The sequence below is a fragment of the Amblyraja radiata genome, chromosome 5, assembly GCF_010909765.2.
Source record: "Amblyraja radiata isolate CabotCenter1 chromosome 5, sAmbRad1.1.pri, whole genome shotgun sequence".
Taxonomy (NCBI): Eukaryota; Metazoa; Chordata; class Chondrichthyes; order Rajiformes; family Rajidae; genus Amblyraja; species Amblyraja radiata.
This window is the reverse complement of record NC_045960.1, coordinates 22,779,832-22,791,889: the sequence shown is the minus strand read 5'-3', so window position 1 is coordinate 22,791,889 and position 12,058 is coordinate 22,779,832. Positions and strand designations below refer to the sequence as shown.

Genomic DNA, 12,058 nt, shown 5'->3' with positions numbered 1-12,058 from the left:
TGACATGATTTGTTGGGCAGTTCATTAACTGAGGATCCTTGTCTCTTCCCACGAATGCTCACCCGCCCCTTCTCTCTTTTGCACTCTTAGTATTCTGCCGTGTGTAGTGATCCCTCCCTGGAGGTTAGCTTCCAGAACCAACCCTCCCTTGTCTCGGTTGCAAAGACTGATTGCACCCAATTGATCAAGTTCGGGTCCTCTGTATTGGAAGCTTTGAGAGTTGCTAAAAATGTTCTGCGGCTTTTCAGATGACAGACTGTAACTTGCACTCCTTGCTTCTCAAGTTCCTCGCACTGTCATCCAACTAACTGATCCAAGCTCTGCTACCTTCAAACACTTACGGTGGTCATTGTGGAAAAGGAATTTGTTCATTTGGCAACCAGGCAGAAGCTTCTGCACAGTGCTCGAAGTTGTGGTATAGACTGTCCCTTGCCTTCTTTATGCAGCACTTTGAATTCACTTTCTTTATTATGTTGAAGTTGGGAACTGGAGTTGGCTGGATCATTGGACATCCTTGTGCCATGCTCTGGGGAGCTGCGTAAGACTGCACTGCCTCCACAGATAGGGTTGTATTTACATTGTAACACAGATAGAATGCAGTCATTATAGCTGTGCATACCCCAGTGTTGATGTAAGATCGGAAGAAAAATACCAAGTGTGCATATCAATTTTGAACATGCTGATTGACATAAAATAAATATGACTCTCTGTGTCCTGACAGCTAAGTGCACGTTCATCCGAAAGGACACTCACTGAGGAGAAGAGGGAGACGGCAAACCTGAGACAAAAGTGAGTCTCTGTCCAGAATTGTGTAAAGTACATTGTGTCAAACTGGGTCTGTGCAGGGCCGATTATATCTGACTTGATCACAAGATGTCAATGGACTTTCAACAGACATTTGATGATATTCCGCAGATTAATAAAGTTAGAGATTATTTTGTTAATGATTGATTGGAAACAGACGAGAACAGAAATACTGGTGAGTTGTGAGAATTTAAACCCAGGGCCTCATCTTGAGTTGTATTTATTACTGATAAACCAGTAACAAGGTCATCAGACTTGATGTGGAGGTACAGTAAGTTGTTTGGGCAAGAGCAAGAGGTTACAATAGGACAAGATGGATTCTATGGGAGATGGAGTCAGTGTCAGTATTGTGGTCGACTAGGGATCCACAAGACATTAGAATATTTATTTAATGGCTACAGACTCATGCTGATCAGTAAAAACTGGTGCACCCACGCAAAAATAAATTAAAATGACTAAATGTGGTGTTAGCTAGAGTTATACACGGATTTGGCAATTGTTCAGTCTCTGTCAGACCCAGCTAGATAGCTACCTTCAGATTTGTGTCGGGGGATGTGGAACAGATTTACTAGAATGATGCCAGAACTCGGAAGTGTCAAGCTGAGGACAGTGATGATATGCCTTTATTCACTTGCAATTATGAAATTGAGGAATAAATTAAACAAATTATTTTAAAAAGGATTGAGAATAAAAATAGAAAACAAAACAAAAAATCAGAAAGATATAGAAATGAGCAGTATTCCCTCTGAGGACAGACTTAATGTTAGGTCATGAAATCAGGACTTGTTGCACAGATGAATGACGGTGGTACTGGCATGGCTGGTATTTGTTGTTGGACTCGTCACAGACCTTTGCAAACGGCAGTAAGGTGGTTGTGAATAGCTAATGATGGTCAACGCTCTTTCAAATCAAATATTTAGGTGGAATACAATTGCAAGCTGTTTTTTTTTTGTGCAGGTTGATTGAGTTGAACCAGAAGCTCTCCCTAGTTCAAAGACCTTCGATAATTAAGCCAACGCCAGGAAGGCCTGACAGGCAGGGTCCTCCAGGAGCACCTCCACCTCTGGGACCAGCACGCAGAGGTAACAAGCAGCATGTTTACTCTGTACTGATGTTTGACCCCTTCCTCATTTTCCTCCCTAGATTTCTGTGTTTGATGCACTTGACAAAGGCTTCTGCTGCCAATGCATGAACAGTGTGTTAGTGCACCTCATACAAACCTGCCATTTGACAAAAAAATTATAATCATTTTTTAAATCTCTTGGTCCCAAATCATTTTCATCAAAGAAATCTCTAACAGCTAAAGTTAGGACAGAGATTGATGGGAGGGAAGGAAGAGTGAGAAAACTCTCAAACTAGTACATTGCCAACCATATTCCTTCCCAGCAAGTGATTCTGGATGTCAGCATCGTCAATGCTGCAGGTGAAGTGCTGACTCTGCTCAGCATTTTAGCAGATTGCTTTACCTCTGCAGGTGAACTATCAGGCTGGAAGCCAAGTTCATGCAGGGCTTGTGGCACTACATGTACTGTGATGCATTAATCCTGTCCTGCTCCAACGCTATCTCTGCTGCTTCCTCCAGGTGGTGCATTGCTACGATTCAGTTGCTTACAACCCAAACATGGCCTTTGATCAATCTCTGTGCCATCAGTCTCGAGTTAATAATGCACTTAATCTGGACACTTCCAGATATTTTTAAATGCACAGTTTGAAATAAGGAGATTTATTGAGTAGTGTACAGTGCAGGAACAGATGACAGCTTCACCTCGCTGAATATCAGTCTGAATATCTTCTGGTCGTTAGTGCATCAGAACTGTAAATATTTTTTGGGGCAAAACTTCTATTCCTGTAACTTATGAAAGTTTCTTGCTTCTAATGTAGGGCAGGTCATCTTGTTTAAAATATGATGCCCTGTGGCTCAAACTCTACCCCGTTGAGTGTGGCGGCTCACCTGTGGCCCACACTCTATTCCATCAAACCTGGCAGCTCGCCTTTGACCCAAACACTATCCTGAGAAGCTGGCGGCTCACCTGTGGCCCACACTCTATTCCATCAAACCTGGCAGCTCGCCTTTGACCCAAACACTATCCTGAGAAGCTGGCGGCTCACCTGTGCACTAACAACCTCTGAGCAGTCGCATTTTGACAAATTTTACATTCATAAAAGATTACACTGTGGAATCTCGTAACAAAATAACACATTTTCATTCTGTTTACACTTTGTGATGTTTTTTGTTTCTGCAATGGCTTTCAGAAACAAATGGCGTGCACTGCTGTGCTGCAATCACAGCGTTGCCTGTTGTATTACAGCTCCAGTCTCTCGTGATGACTCCTATGGTCCATCCCCTGTGAGCACTGGGCCTCCTTCACCGCCAGTGATGCTGGATCTCCTTGTCCGTCCACCCTCTGTTAATGCAAGTCGTGGTTTCCCCTGGGATCGGGGTGACGGAGGTAGGCAGGAATTGTGTTTTGGATGCTGCTCAGAGCAGTCTCTGCACAAGTGCCGGTCTAAAATGTGAATTGGTTGGTAAGAAATGCCTTTCCGATTTGTAAATTACAGGCCATCGAGTTCCTCCGCCTTCCCGTGAGTGGATCGGACCTGGCACGGACCGCTTAGGGCCATCGTCTGACCATGGTTCACCACCCCCTCAGTGGGACCGCAGGCCAGGTACTCTAATTCCTTCACCTCCCTTTCGAGAGTATGATTGAACCCGTCTTCACTCCTGCCGCTAGCATTGAATTCCTTGCCTTAACCACTCGCTTGTCAAACAAGAAAAAGGCAGGGAACTGCAGGCCAGTTATTTTCACGGCACGTATAAATGTTGCAGTCAATAATCAAAGAGGAAATGGCTAAACATGTCAGAAATCTGGTCAACATGATTTTATTGAAGGTAATCGTGTCTGACAGATTTTCTCAAATTCTTTATTGACGTGAGTTGATAGAAGGACATGGAAATATAGTTTCTTTAGATTTACAAGAAGCATTTGACAAGGTGCCATATATGAGGCTGGTGCATACATGAAATGCCCTCTGGTGTTGGATGTTCCAGGGAACTTTTCAACTGCCCTCATTCCCTGCAGTGTCTCCAGATGCCACAAGCTGAAATCCTGAGCTTCCGTTCTGGGACACTTAATGTATCCTGTTCTCGCACATTTCATGCTGTTTATTGCAACTACTCGCCCATGATATAAGGAACCATGCATTTCCTATATGCTCCCTTTGGATCTGCTGAGTTTTAACTTATCACTTGATTAACCATTGTGTCTTTTATAACCTACTAGACCAAGTCCCCCAATGCACACGTAGCCCCCACGGGACGTGTGGTCCTCCAACTCAATCCGTACCCGAACGTAAGATTTCAGCACTCCCCTTGCCTCCCTCAGCAGTGCTCTTTTTAAAAAAATTAAAAAAAAACAATTTCATTTGCCCTATTCACCCTCCCCCTGCTAGTCTATCCATTGTGACGTCATCAGTTGAAACTGGTCGTTTGAAATTTTTGGTATTTTGATTTAAAAAAAAACTTTTATCAGTAATAAGTCGAGAAATAAAGCATTAAATGTTCAGTGAAAGTGATCTCTGCCTAGAGGGGAAAAATGTGAATCAGAATATCAGAGCTGGCAAGTAGTATGGATTTTCCGTATTTTGTACGGAAATGCGATAAGAATACTGATGTCCGATTTTGTTGTTAAATACGGATTTTAAATACGGAATTCAGTTCAGTCTGAAGAAAGGTCTCGACCAGAAACGTCACCCATTCCTTCTCTCCAGAGTCGCTGTTTGTCCCGCTCCAGGTTTAAACAGCGCCGTCAGTTTAACGCGTGGGAATTTAAACGAAGAGTTGTCGGCTGCGCGCTGTGGGTTCTAAATATAGCGCTACCGGCTGGAGCACTATGGGCTTTAACCATAGCGCTATGGGCTTTACACATGTGGCCACAGCGCTATGGGCCACAGATTGTTTAGGAAAATTCTCGTATAACAATGAGTCTTTGGAATTCTCTTTGAGCCTTTGATTAATTTTCAGACAGTGGTAGAATTCTGGATAAGCCTAGTGGTGAAAGGTTACCAGTGGGATTGTAGTTACATTGAGATTGGCCTTGATTTTACAGAAGGGTGGGTGGGCTCAGGGAGAGGATGGAGCGAGGGAGAGGATGGAGAGGAGAGAGGGAGGGAGAAAAAAAGAAAGGAGGGAGGGAGGAAGAGAGAGGGAGGGTGGGAGGGGAGGGAGGTAGGGAGAGAGAGGAAGGAGGGAGAGCGAGGGAGGCTTCCAAAATGGCTTTACATCATCTGGTGCTAAAAGCAGAAAGCAGCCGTACAAACAGCCGTATACAAAGAGATGGCAATGAATACACTGTCAAGTAAGGTGCGTAGAAGACATGTCAATTGGTAGCAAAGTTATGCATTCTTGTACTCTTACATGGGTACGACCATACATAAAACAACATTTTATTTCAGCAAAATGGCACCGAGTAAAGATACTGATTTCCTCAGCAAAATACTGATTTTCAGGTACTAGGATACTGAAATGCTCTGACAAACCTTGGCAGCTCTGGAATATGTAAAAATCTTATGAAAGTTGGCATTTTTAAAGCTTTAATCACGAATAACGTGTCAAATATAGGATGAAATCTTCATTGAGGCTCATCTCTGCTAGCTGAGCCATTGTGACGTCATCAGTTGAAACTGGTGGTTTTAATTTCAAAGTCTTTTGACTTTTTTAGACTTTTAATCAGTAATGTCGAGAATAAGTTGAGAAATAAAGCATGAAATGTTCAGATAAGGTGCTCCCGGCCTCGACAGGAAAAATGTCAATCGGAATATGCAAAAATGTTATCGCTACCGCGTAGTGTTTTTGCGAAGATGTAAAGACAACCACATATGCACACTAACAAGATCAGACTTTTATTAAATATATATGATGGTTTTCACTAAGTTTCCGGTGATGCATGACTGCTGTTTTTTTGGTATTATTGCTTCTGTACATGATATGACAGATAATCCCTTTCACATCATTTTTAACGCTGCTCTTCCAGGGCCAATGGATGGCTACCCTGGGCCCCAGAGACCATCTTCGGAACTGGCTGTAATGTCAGGGCGGATCTCTGGACCCAGTGAAATTCGCGGACTTGCACCAGCTAATAGAGCAGGTAAATTTAAATGAAATGAACAGATGCAAAACAATATCTGAAGCAAGCATGGCTTGGAACTGATTCCATTGAAACAATTTTTCAATTGTTAGTGATTGTGATTGTTTGATTGTCACTGGATTAGCTTAGTCTTATAGATTCAGATCCCTTGAAAGATCTGACAGCAACAGGTCTATGTTGTAACAATCAAAAAATTACAGCTGATGAAAATTGTAATTGAAGACAAACTGCTGGATAAATCAGTTCCCCCTCTACTAACACTCTGCTCCGCCTGGCGGAACTGTCCTCGTCCTTAATAATATCTCTTTAGAATCCTCTCACTTCAAGTCAAAGGTGTAACCGTGGGCCCCAGCCGTGCCTGCCTTTTCGTTGGTTATGTTGAACGGTCCTTGTTCCAAATGCACACCAGCACCATCTCCCGATGAGATGAGGCTGCCTCCTGCACCTGGTGCAGAACTTGTTGATTCCTTCACCTTTACAACTAACTTCCACCATGCCATCAAATTAATTTGGACTCCTATCTACCCTAGTCCCCTCTCACAACCATTTCCTCAGACTTTACCCCACTATCATCCTCTCGTCACTATAAACACAGCAACCTTCCCTTGGTTTCCTCCACTGAAATGCCAACAACCGCAGCTTGCGGCGACTTTGTGCATCTCTGCGTCCCTCATCCTGCGGCTGTTCAAGTTGATCTCCTTTGCTATGCCCAAGACCGGCACGGGCTTTTTGGTGCAATTTGTCAGTGGCTGTGGAGTTTGATGGTGATTTTCATCTTCAGCAGAAATGGGCCCAGGAGGACCTGGCCAACTGCCCAGCGGACCGAGGACATCTTCTCCAAACACGACAGAGTCTATGGCGGTGAGTTTCGCTCTCAACTACTACTTGGGCATTTGTTAGTAAGGCCCGACGATCTCCCTATGACCATAAATCACCTCTTTGCTGAGTTTTTTTTATCACTTTGTAATGAAATTGCTTTGATAGAAATGTGCAACATTTTGACTTCATAGACATGTGGCATGCAAACTGGCCCTTCAGCCCAACTTGCCCACACCAACCAACATGCCTCATCGGAGCTACTCATTGCTGACGTTTGACCCATAAACCTCTATACCACGATACTGTTGCCAGGGCTGAAGAGCCTGGATCTTTTTCTAAACCACCTCTGAACAGTCAAGGGCAGTGAATAATGGGAACAGAATTTATTTAAACATGTGGATGGAATAACTCACTCACAATTTGTTTATTAGATAAAACTAATGTATTTGGATTGATAAGCCCAGATCTTATGTTTGCAGAAATGACAGATCTTTGTGCTTTTGTCAGTCATCAGATGAACTAACCTTGCATTCTGCGAGTGCCTGTTCTTCCTGGGTTTCTTTTGCTGATTTCGGAATGTTCCTGTTGCTTAAGCTCTGATTGCTGGATGTATATTGCTGTGTGGGATCAGGTGCTAAAAAATCATGGTTTACTTTAAAGAGATGAGCATCTTCTGAGTGTAGATCTTTCAAAGTTCTCTTCTTCCCATCAGGTGAATGCTAATGCTCCTCAGCTTGTGCCGTCCTTCCCAGGGGCACCTGTAATGAACTCTCCTCTGGGTGGAATGCCTCTTGCAGGACCCCGCCATGGATTCCCACCTCCCCGAGGCCCCTACGGACCAGTGCCACACATGCAGAACCATTTAGGTACGGTTCAATTTCCTCAGCAGCCATTTACTCTCATGGTGTTTTAATAACAACTGCTATCTGACCTGTTTGTTTTACTTCCACAGTGCGTGTTCCAGCTCTCCGAGATTACCCCCCGTTCCCACCTCCGGGTCACAGACAGTTCCTTCCTGGACCCTTACCACCACCACCTCACGTTCTAAGAGACTTCCCACCTGGTGCCAGGGAGTATCCACGTGGACCCAGGGGTCTACCTCGTGGGCCAACGCCACCTCCTGGAGCCCACGAGTATCCCCCCCACCCCTGATAACCGCCAATGATTTTAAGGACTGATGCCAGGCTTTCGACTTGACTGATCACCCACCTCAGGCCGTTGTCTTTAATGTACTTCAACCAGATCTGCTAGAGAATCCTTAAAGTATTCCATGGTCCTGGTTAATTTTCAGTTACCTGTAATCGGGAGTAATTTCACTAGCAAGTCTGATTCTCAGACATGTTTAAACTATGCTGGCCATTAGAGAATCCTATTATTGTAGCAATGGATTTATCCTTGTGAAAGATGATCAGATACGGACAGTCATCGATTCATTCTTCAGCCAGAAAACACTCGACAGCTGGAGTTCTGCACCTTTGGAAAAGGATGGAAATGTTCATGGAAATTTGAAAATTAAGTGTAACGTGCGGTTTACAGCTTCAAATCTGCCAGGAGATAGCCACTCTGCCAATCAAAGGAGTAAATAGTGCAATATTAGGGTACCTGTGTCTCTTGTGCAGTAAATCTGTCAGCAGTGTTTTGAGGCCTTTTATTTTTTATGGTTACAAAAACAAAACTTTTCCTGTGGAAATAATTAATGAGAACGGCCTCATTCTGTAACCATGGCAATACATTTGTGACTTATACACAGAACATTTCAATGAACAATCCAGTTGTGTGTCAGCCAGTCTGTTTTTAGATTGATTTTGCTTTTGGGGGGGGGGGGGGGGGGAACAAAAACACAGGAACACCCTGTACAAGCAAGGCCAGATGTAACTTATTTTACTATTGAGAATTTATTAATAAAGATTAAAATTACTGGGTTGTGACTGAATATTGCTCAGTGGTGATCATGGGTCTCATTGTTTTTCTCTCCATGTAAGTCACTGTTGGTATGAATATACAGATTGGCACAGCATGAATTAAAGCAGTCAGTCAATGTCTTGGTTCTAACCCTTTTCTCTTCCCACGCACATAATACCACAAAAAATATTATAAATTCCACAAGTGTTAATGAACAGTTATGTACAAATGCAAAAATAAAACAGTGCTGCATGCTGTTGTAGTACAATGATTAGACAAAGAATACAATTTTACAGCTTTGGCCAAACACATCTCACTCTGGCACTTCAAATACATTTCTAGCTAAGCTTCCATATAGGCAGAGGGTCTTTGTTAAAAGTACCACTGCATACTGTTCACCATCACACGTATACGTCAAAACACAGAAGCTAAGATTCTTTCTTTGTCCACTTAATTTTGTTTTTTTAGTTTAACAGTTAATTACAAAACTGCTGTCTCAATCATCACAGCATGGATATCCAATGCCTGTGGTTTTAAATATGAAGACTGCTCCATTAGTAACACTTGTATTTCTCATTCAGCCCGCTGTTGTAAAGTTGTCCAACATTTCAGGATTAATCAGTTGCTAAAATAATAAACTGGATGTTAACCAGTGTAACATTTCCTGAATAGCACCAGCAGCAGTTTGGACAGAGAATGTTGTCTTCAAGGAACACTGAACAATGTTGCTGTTATTGCATGTAGTTGATTATAGATGTGCTGCCCAGCACAACAGGGGTTCTGCTGTATACATAACACATCTCCATCCCCCACATTTACCACAAGGTCCACAGTACGTTACTCCTTGTGCAGTGTTTGATGGAGGTGGAGATACAGTGGTTTCTTGGTCAGCAAATGCAGCTTTTTTCTCTTGAAGTCGGTTGGCTTTTTGTATCTGAGCAGAGATAAAATGTTTATGTTTCAACATCACACACACACACACATATATGATGGACCGTTATCAGAGGTGAATAAAACTAGAGGACATATGTTTAGGGTTGCGAAGTGATAAAATCAAAACTCAGTTGTGGATGTAGCGGAGAAAGAGTTGGGGAATAGGGGCCAGTGTATGCTTGGAACAAGGATACCAAGGTGACCAACAAAAAGGCAGGAACAGCAGGGACCCATGGCTATAGCTTGAAGTTGGGGTAAGTGAGAGGATACAAAATTCAAATCCTTTAAAACCGAGATGAGAAGAATTTTTTTCACGCAGAGAGTGGTGAATCTCTGGAACTCTGCCACAGAGGGTAGTCGAGGCCAGTTCATTGGCTATAATTAAGAGGGAGTTAGATGTGGCCCTTGTGGCTAAGGGGATCAGAGGGTATGGAGAGAAGGCAGGTACGGGATACTGAGTTGGATGATCAGCCATGATCATATTGAATGGCGGTGCAGGCTCGAAGGGCCGAATGGCCTACTCCTGCACCTAATTTCTATGTTTCTATGAAAGAGCAGTTGAGAGTGAAGACAATTTCTGCTAGGCAGAGTGTGTTTGTAGAGGGAAATGTGTTGGGTCTTTGTTCAAGGAAGAAATGGAGGGCCTTGAGATCTTCCTGGAGGGGGATGGAGATGCAGTGGTACTTTAAAAAAAAAAGAACATTTCAATTATACAAATACTTTTATTAAAAAAATTAAAAGCCTACAGAGTATTAACACAATCAAAGACTGCCTATGTTGACAATTTACAAACAAACGATCATCAAATTAATATAATGCCAACTTTATGAACAAACCTCCCAATGCAGAGGTACTGGGAGTTCATGATAAAGATGAGTGAAGGGGGGCTGAGAAATTGAAAATAATTAAAGAGTTGAAGGGCGTGTGCGATATCTTGAATGTAGATGGGAAGGGATTGGACATGGGGGAAATAGGATAGAATTGAGGTATGTGGAGATGAGTTCTGGGGGCAGGTCTGTTTGGATTTTGGGGAGAAGGTAAAAGCAGGCTGTGGGGGGGCTGGAGAACAATAAGGTTGGAGGCTATGGAGGGCAGATTGCCAGAGGTAACTAAATTAGAAACAGTCTGGGAGATGATAACCTGGTGTTCGTCTCTGGAGTCATGGGGTAGGTATGAGAAGGTGTCCGAGAGCTGGCGTCTGGCCTCAGCATAGTAGCAGCAGCCCACCACACTGCAACAGCACAGCCCTTGTTGGCAGGTTTAATGACACGAGCTGAGTGAGCAGATCTTTTTACCATGTTAGAGCTATCAAAAAAAGAGGAAAGAGTTTAAAAGGTAAGGGGGCACAATTTTTTATTTTTAAATTTTTTTTATAAACAGAGTGGTTGATATCTGGAACTCGCAAATGTGATTTGTGTAGACAGGCAAGAAGGTTGGCTTGGATGTGGTAAGGTGTGTCATTCTATACGACACTCAAAGAAAACCGGAACAGGATTTTAAGCTTTCAAAGGTGCAGTAAAGATTCACACGGATTCTACCAGAAGTGAAGTCTATACCCTGGCGGAAGGAGGCTGAGGGGTGACCTGATAGAGGAATATAAAGTCGTGTAGATAAGGTGGATGGTCACAGCACAGAAACGGTCCCATCAACCCAATTCACCCATGCCGACCTATCTAAGCTAGTCTCATTTGCCCCTAAACCTTTCCTATCTATATATCTGTTCAAATGTCTTTTAAAGACTTATTGTACCACCTTCAACGATTTCCTCTGGCAGCTCATTCAATTTTTTGTGTGAAAACGTTGTCCCTCTGGTTCCTATTAAATCTTTCCCATCTTAAAATTGCCCTCTAGTTCTTGATTCCCCTAGCCTGTGGAAAAAAACGAGACAATTCATTCACTCTAGCTATTGTCCTCATGATTTTATATACTTCTAGGGCTATTCCTCAGCTTCCTGTGTTCCAAGGAATAAAATCCTAGCCTGCCTAATCTCTCCCTGTAGCCCAGGCCCTCAAGTCCCGGCAACATCCTGAAATATTATCTGTACTCTTTCCAGCTTAATTATATCTTATAAAAGGGTGACCAAAACTGAACACAATGCTCCCAAGTATGGCCTCACCAATATTTTGTACAATTGTAACATAACGTTCCAACTTCTATACTCAATTCTCTGACTGATGAAGGCTAACATACCAAAAACCTTTACCACTCTATATACCTGCAGTGCCACTTTCAGGGAATTATGCATTTGTATTCCTAGATCCCCTTGCTCTACACTCTCCTCAGGGACCTACCATTCACTGTGAAGGTCCTGGCCGATTTGACTTCTCAAAATGCAACACGCTTATCTGAATTAAACTCCATTAACCATTCTTTGCCCAGCTTTTCTGGTCCTCAGCTGATCGAGACCCCACTGTAATTATTGATAATCATTTCCAGTGTTTATGATACCACCTATT

At 43.0% G+C, this 12,058-nt stretch overlaps 2 protein-coding genes across 7 annotated transcripts in view; one reads left to right on the top strand and one right to left on the bottom strand.

The window, feature by feature from the left end:
• Window positions 1–8,676, top strand: part of mia3 (MIA SH3 domain ER export factor 3) — a 77,812-nt gene extending 69,136 nt beyond the window's left edge. For 4 of the 5 annotated variants that reach the window (XM_033020755.1, XM_033020754.1, XM_033020753.1 and 1 more), the window contains 8 exons: window positions 722–789; window positions 1,762–1,886; window positions 3,114–3,254; window positions 3,364–3,471; window positions 5,835–5,948; window positions 6,730–6,809; window positions 7,480–7,633; window positions 7,720–8,676. In XM_033020755.1, coding sequence (XP_032876646.1) covers window positions 722–789; window positions 1,762–1,886; window positions 3,114–3,254; window positions 3,364–3,471; window positions 5,835–5,948; window positions 6,730–6,809; window positions 7,480–7,633; window positions 7,720–7,919 — 990 coding nt within the window. In that variant the 3' untranslated portion in view covers window positions 7,920–8,676. The remainder of the gene's footprint in view (window positions 1–721; window positions 790–1,761; window positions 1,887–3,113; window positions 3,255–3,363; window positions 3,472–5,834; window positions 5,949–6,729; window positions 6,810–7,479; window positions 7,634–7,719) is intronic. The other variant, XM_033020751.1, reaches the window with a different exon arrangement.
• Window positions 8,581–12,058, bottom strand: part of aida (axin interactor, dorsalization associated) — a 45,768-nt gene continuing 42,290 nt past the window's right edge. For both annotated transcript variants that reach the window (XM_033020756.1, XM_033020757.1), the window contains one exon: window positions 8,581–9,603. In XM_033020756.1, coding sequence (XP_032876647.1) covers window positions 9,507–9,603 — 97 coding nt within the window. In that variant the 3' untranslated portion in view covers window positions 8,581–9,506. The remainder of the gene's footprint in view (window positions 9,604–12,058) is intronic.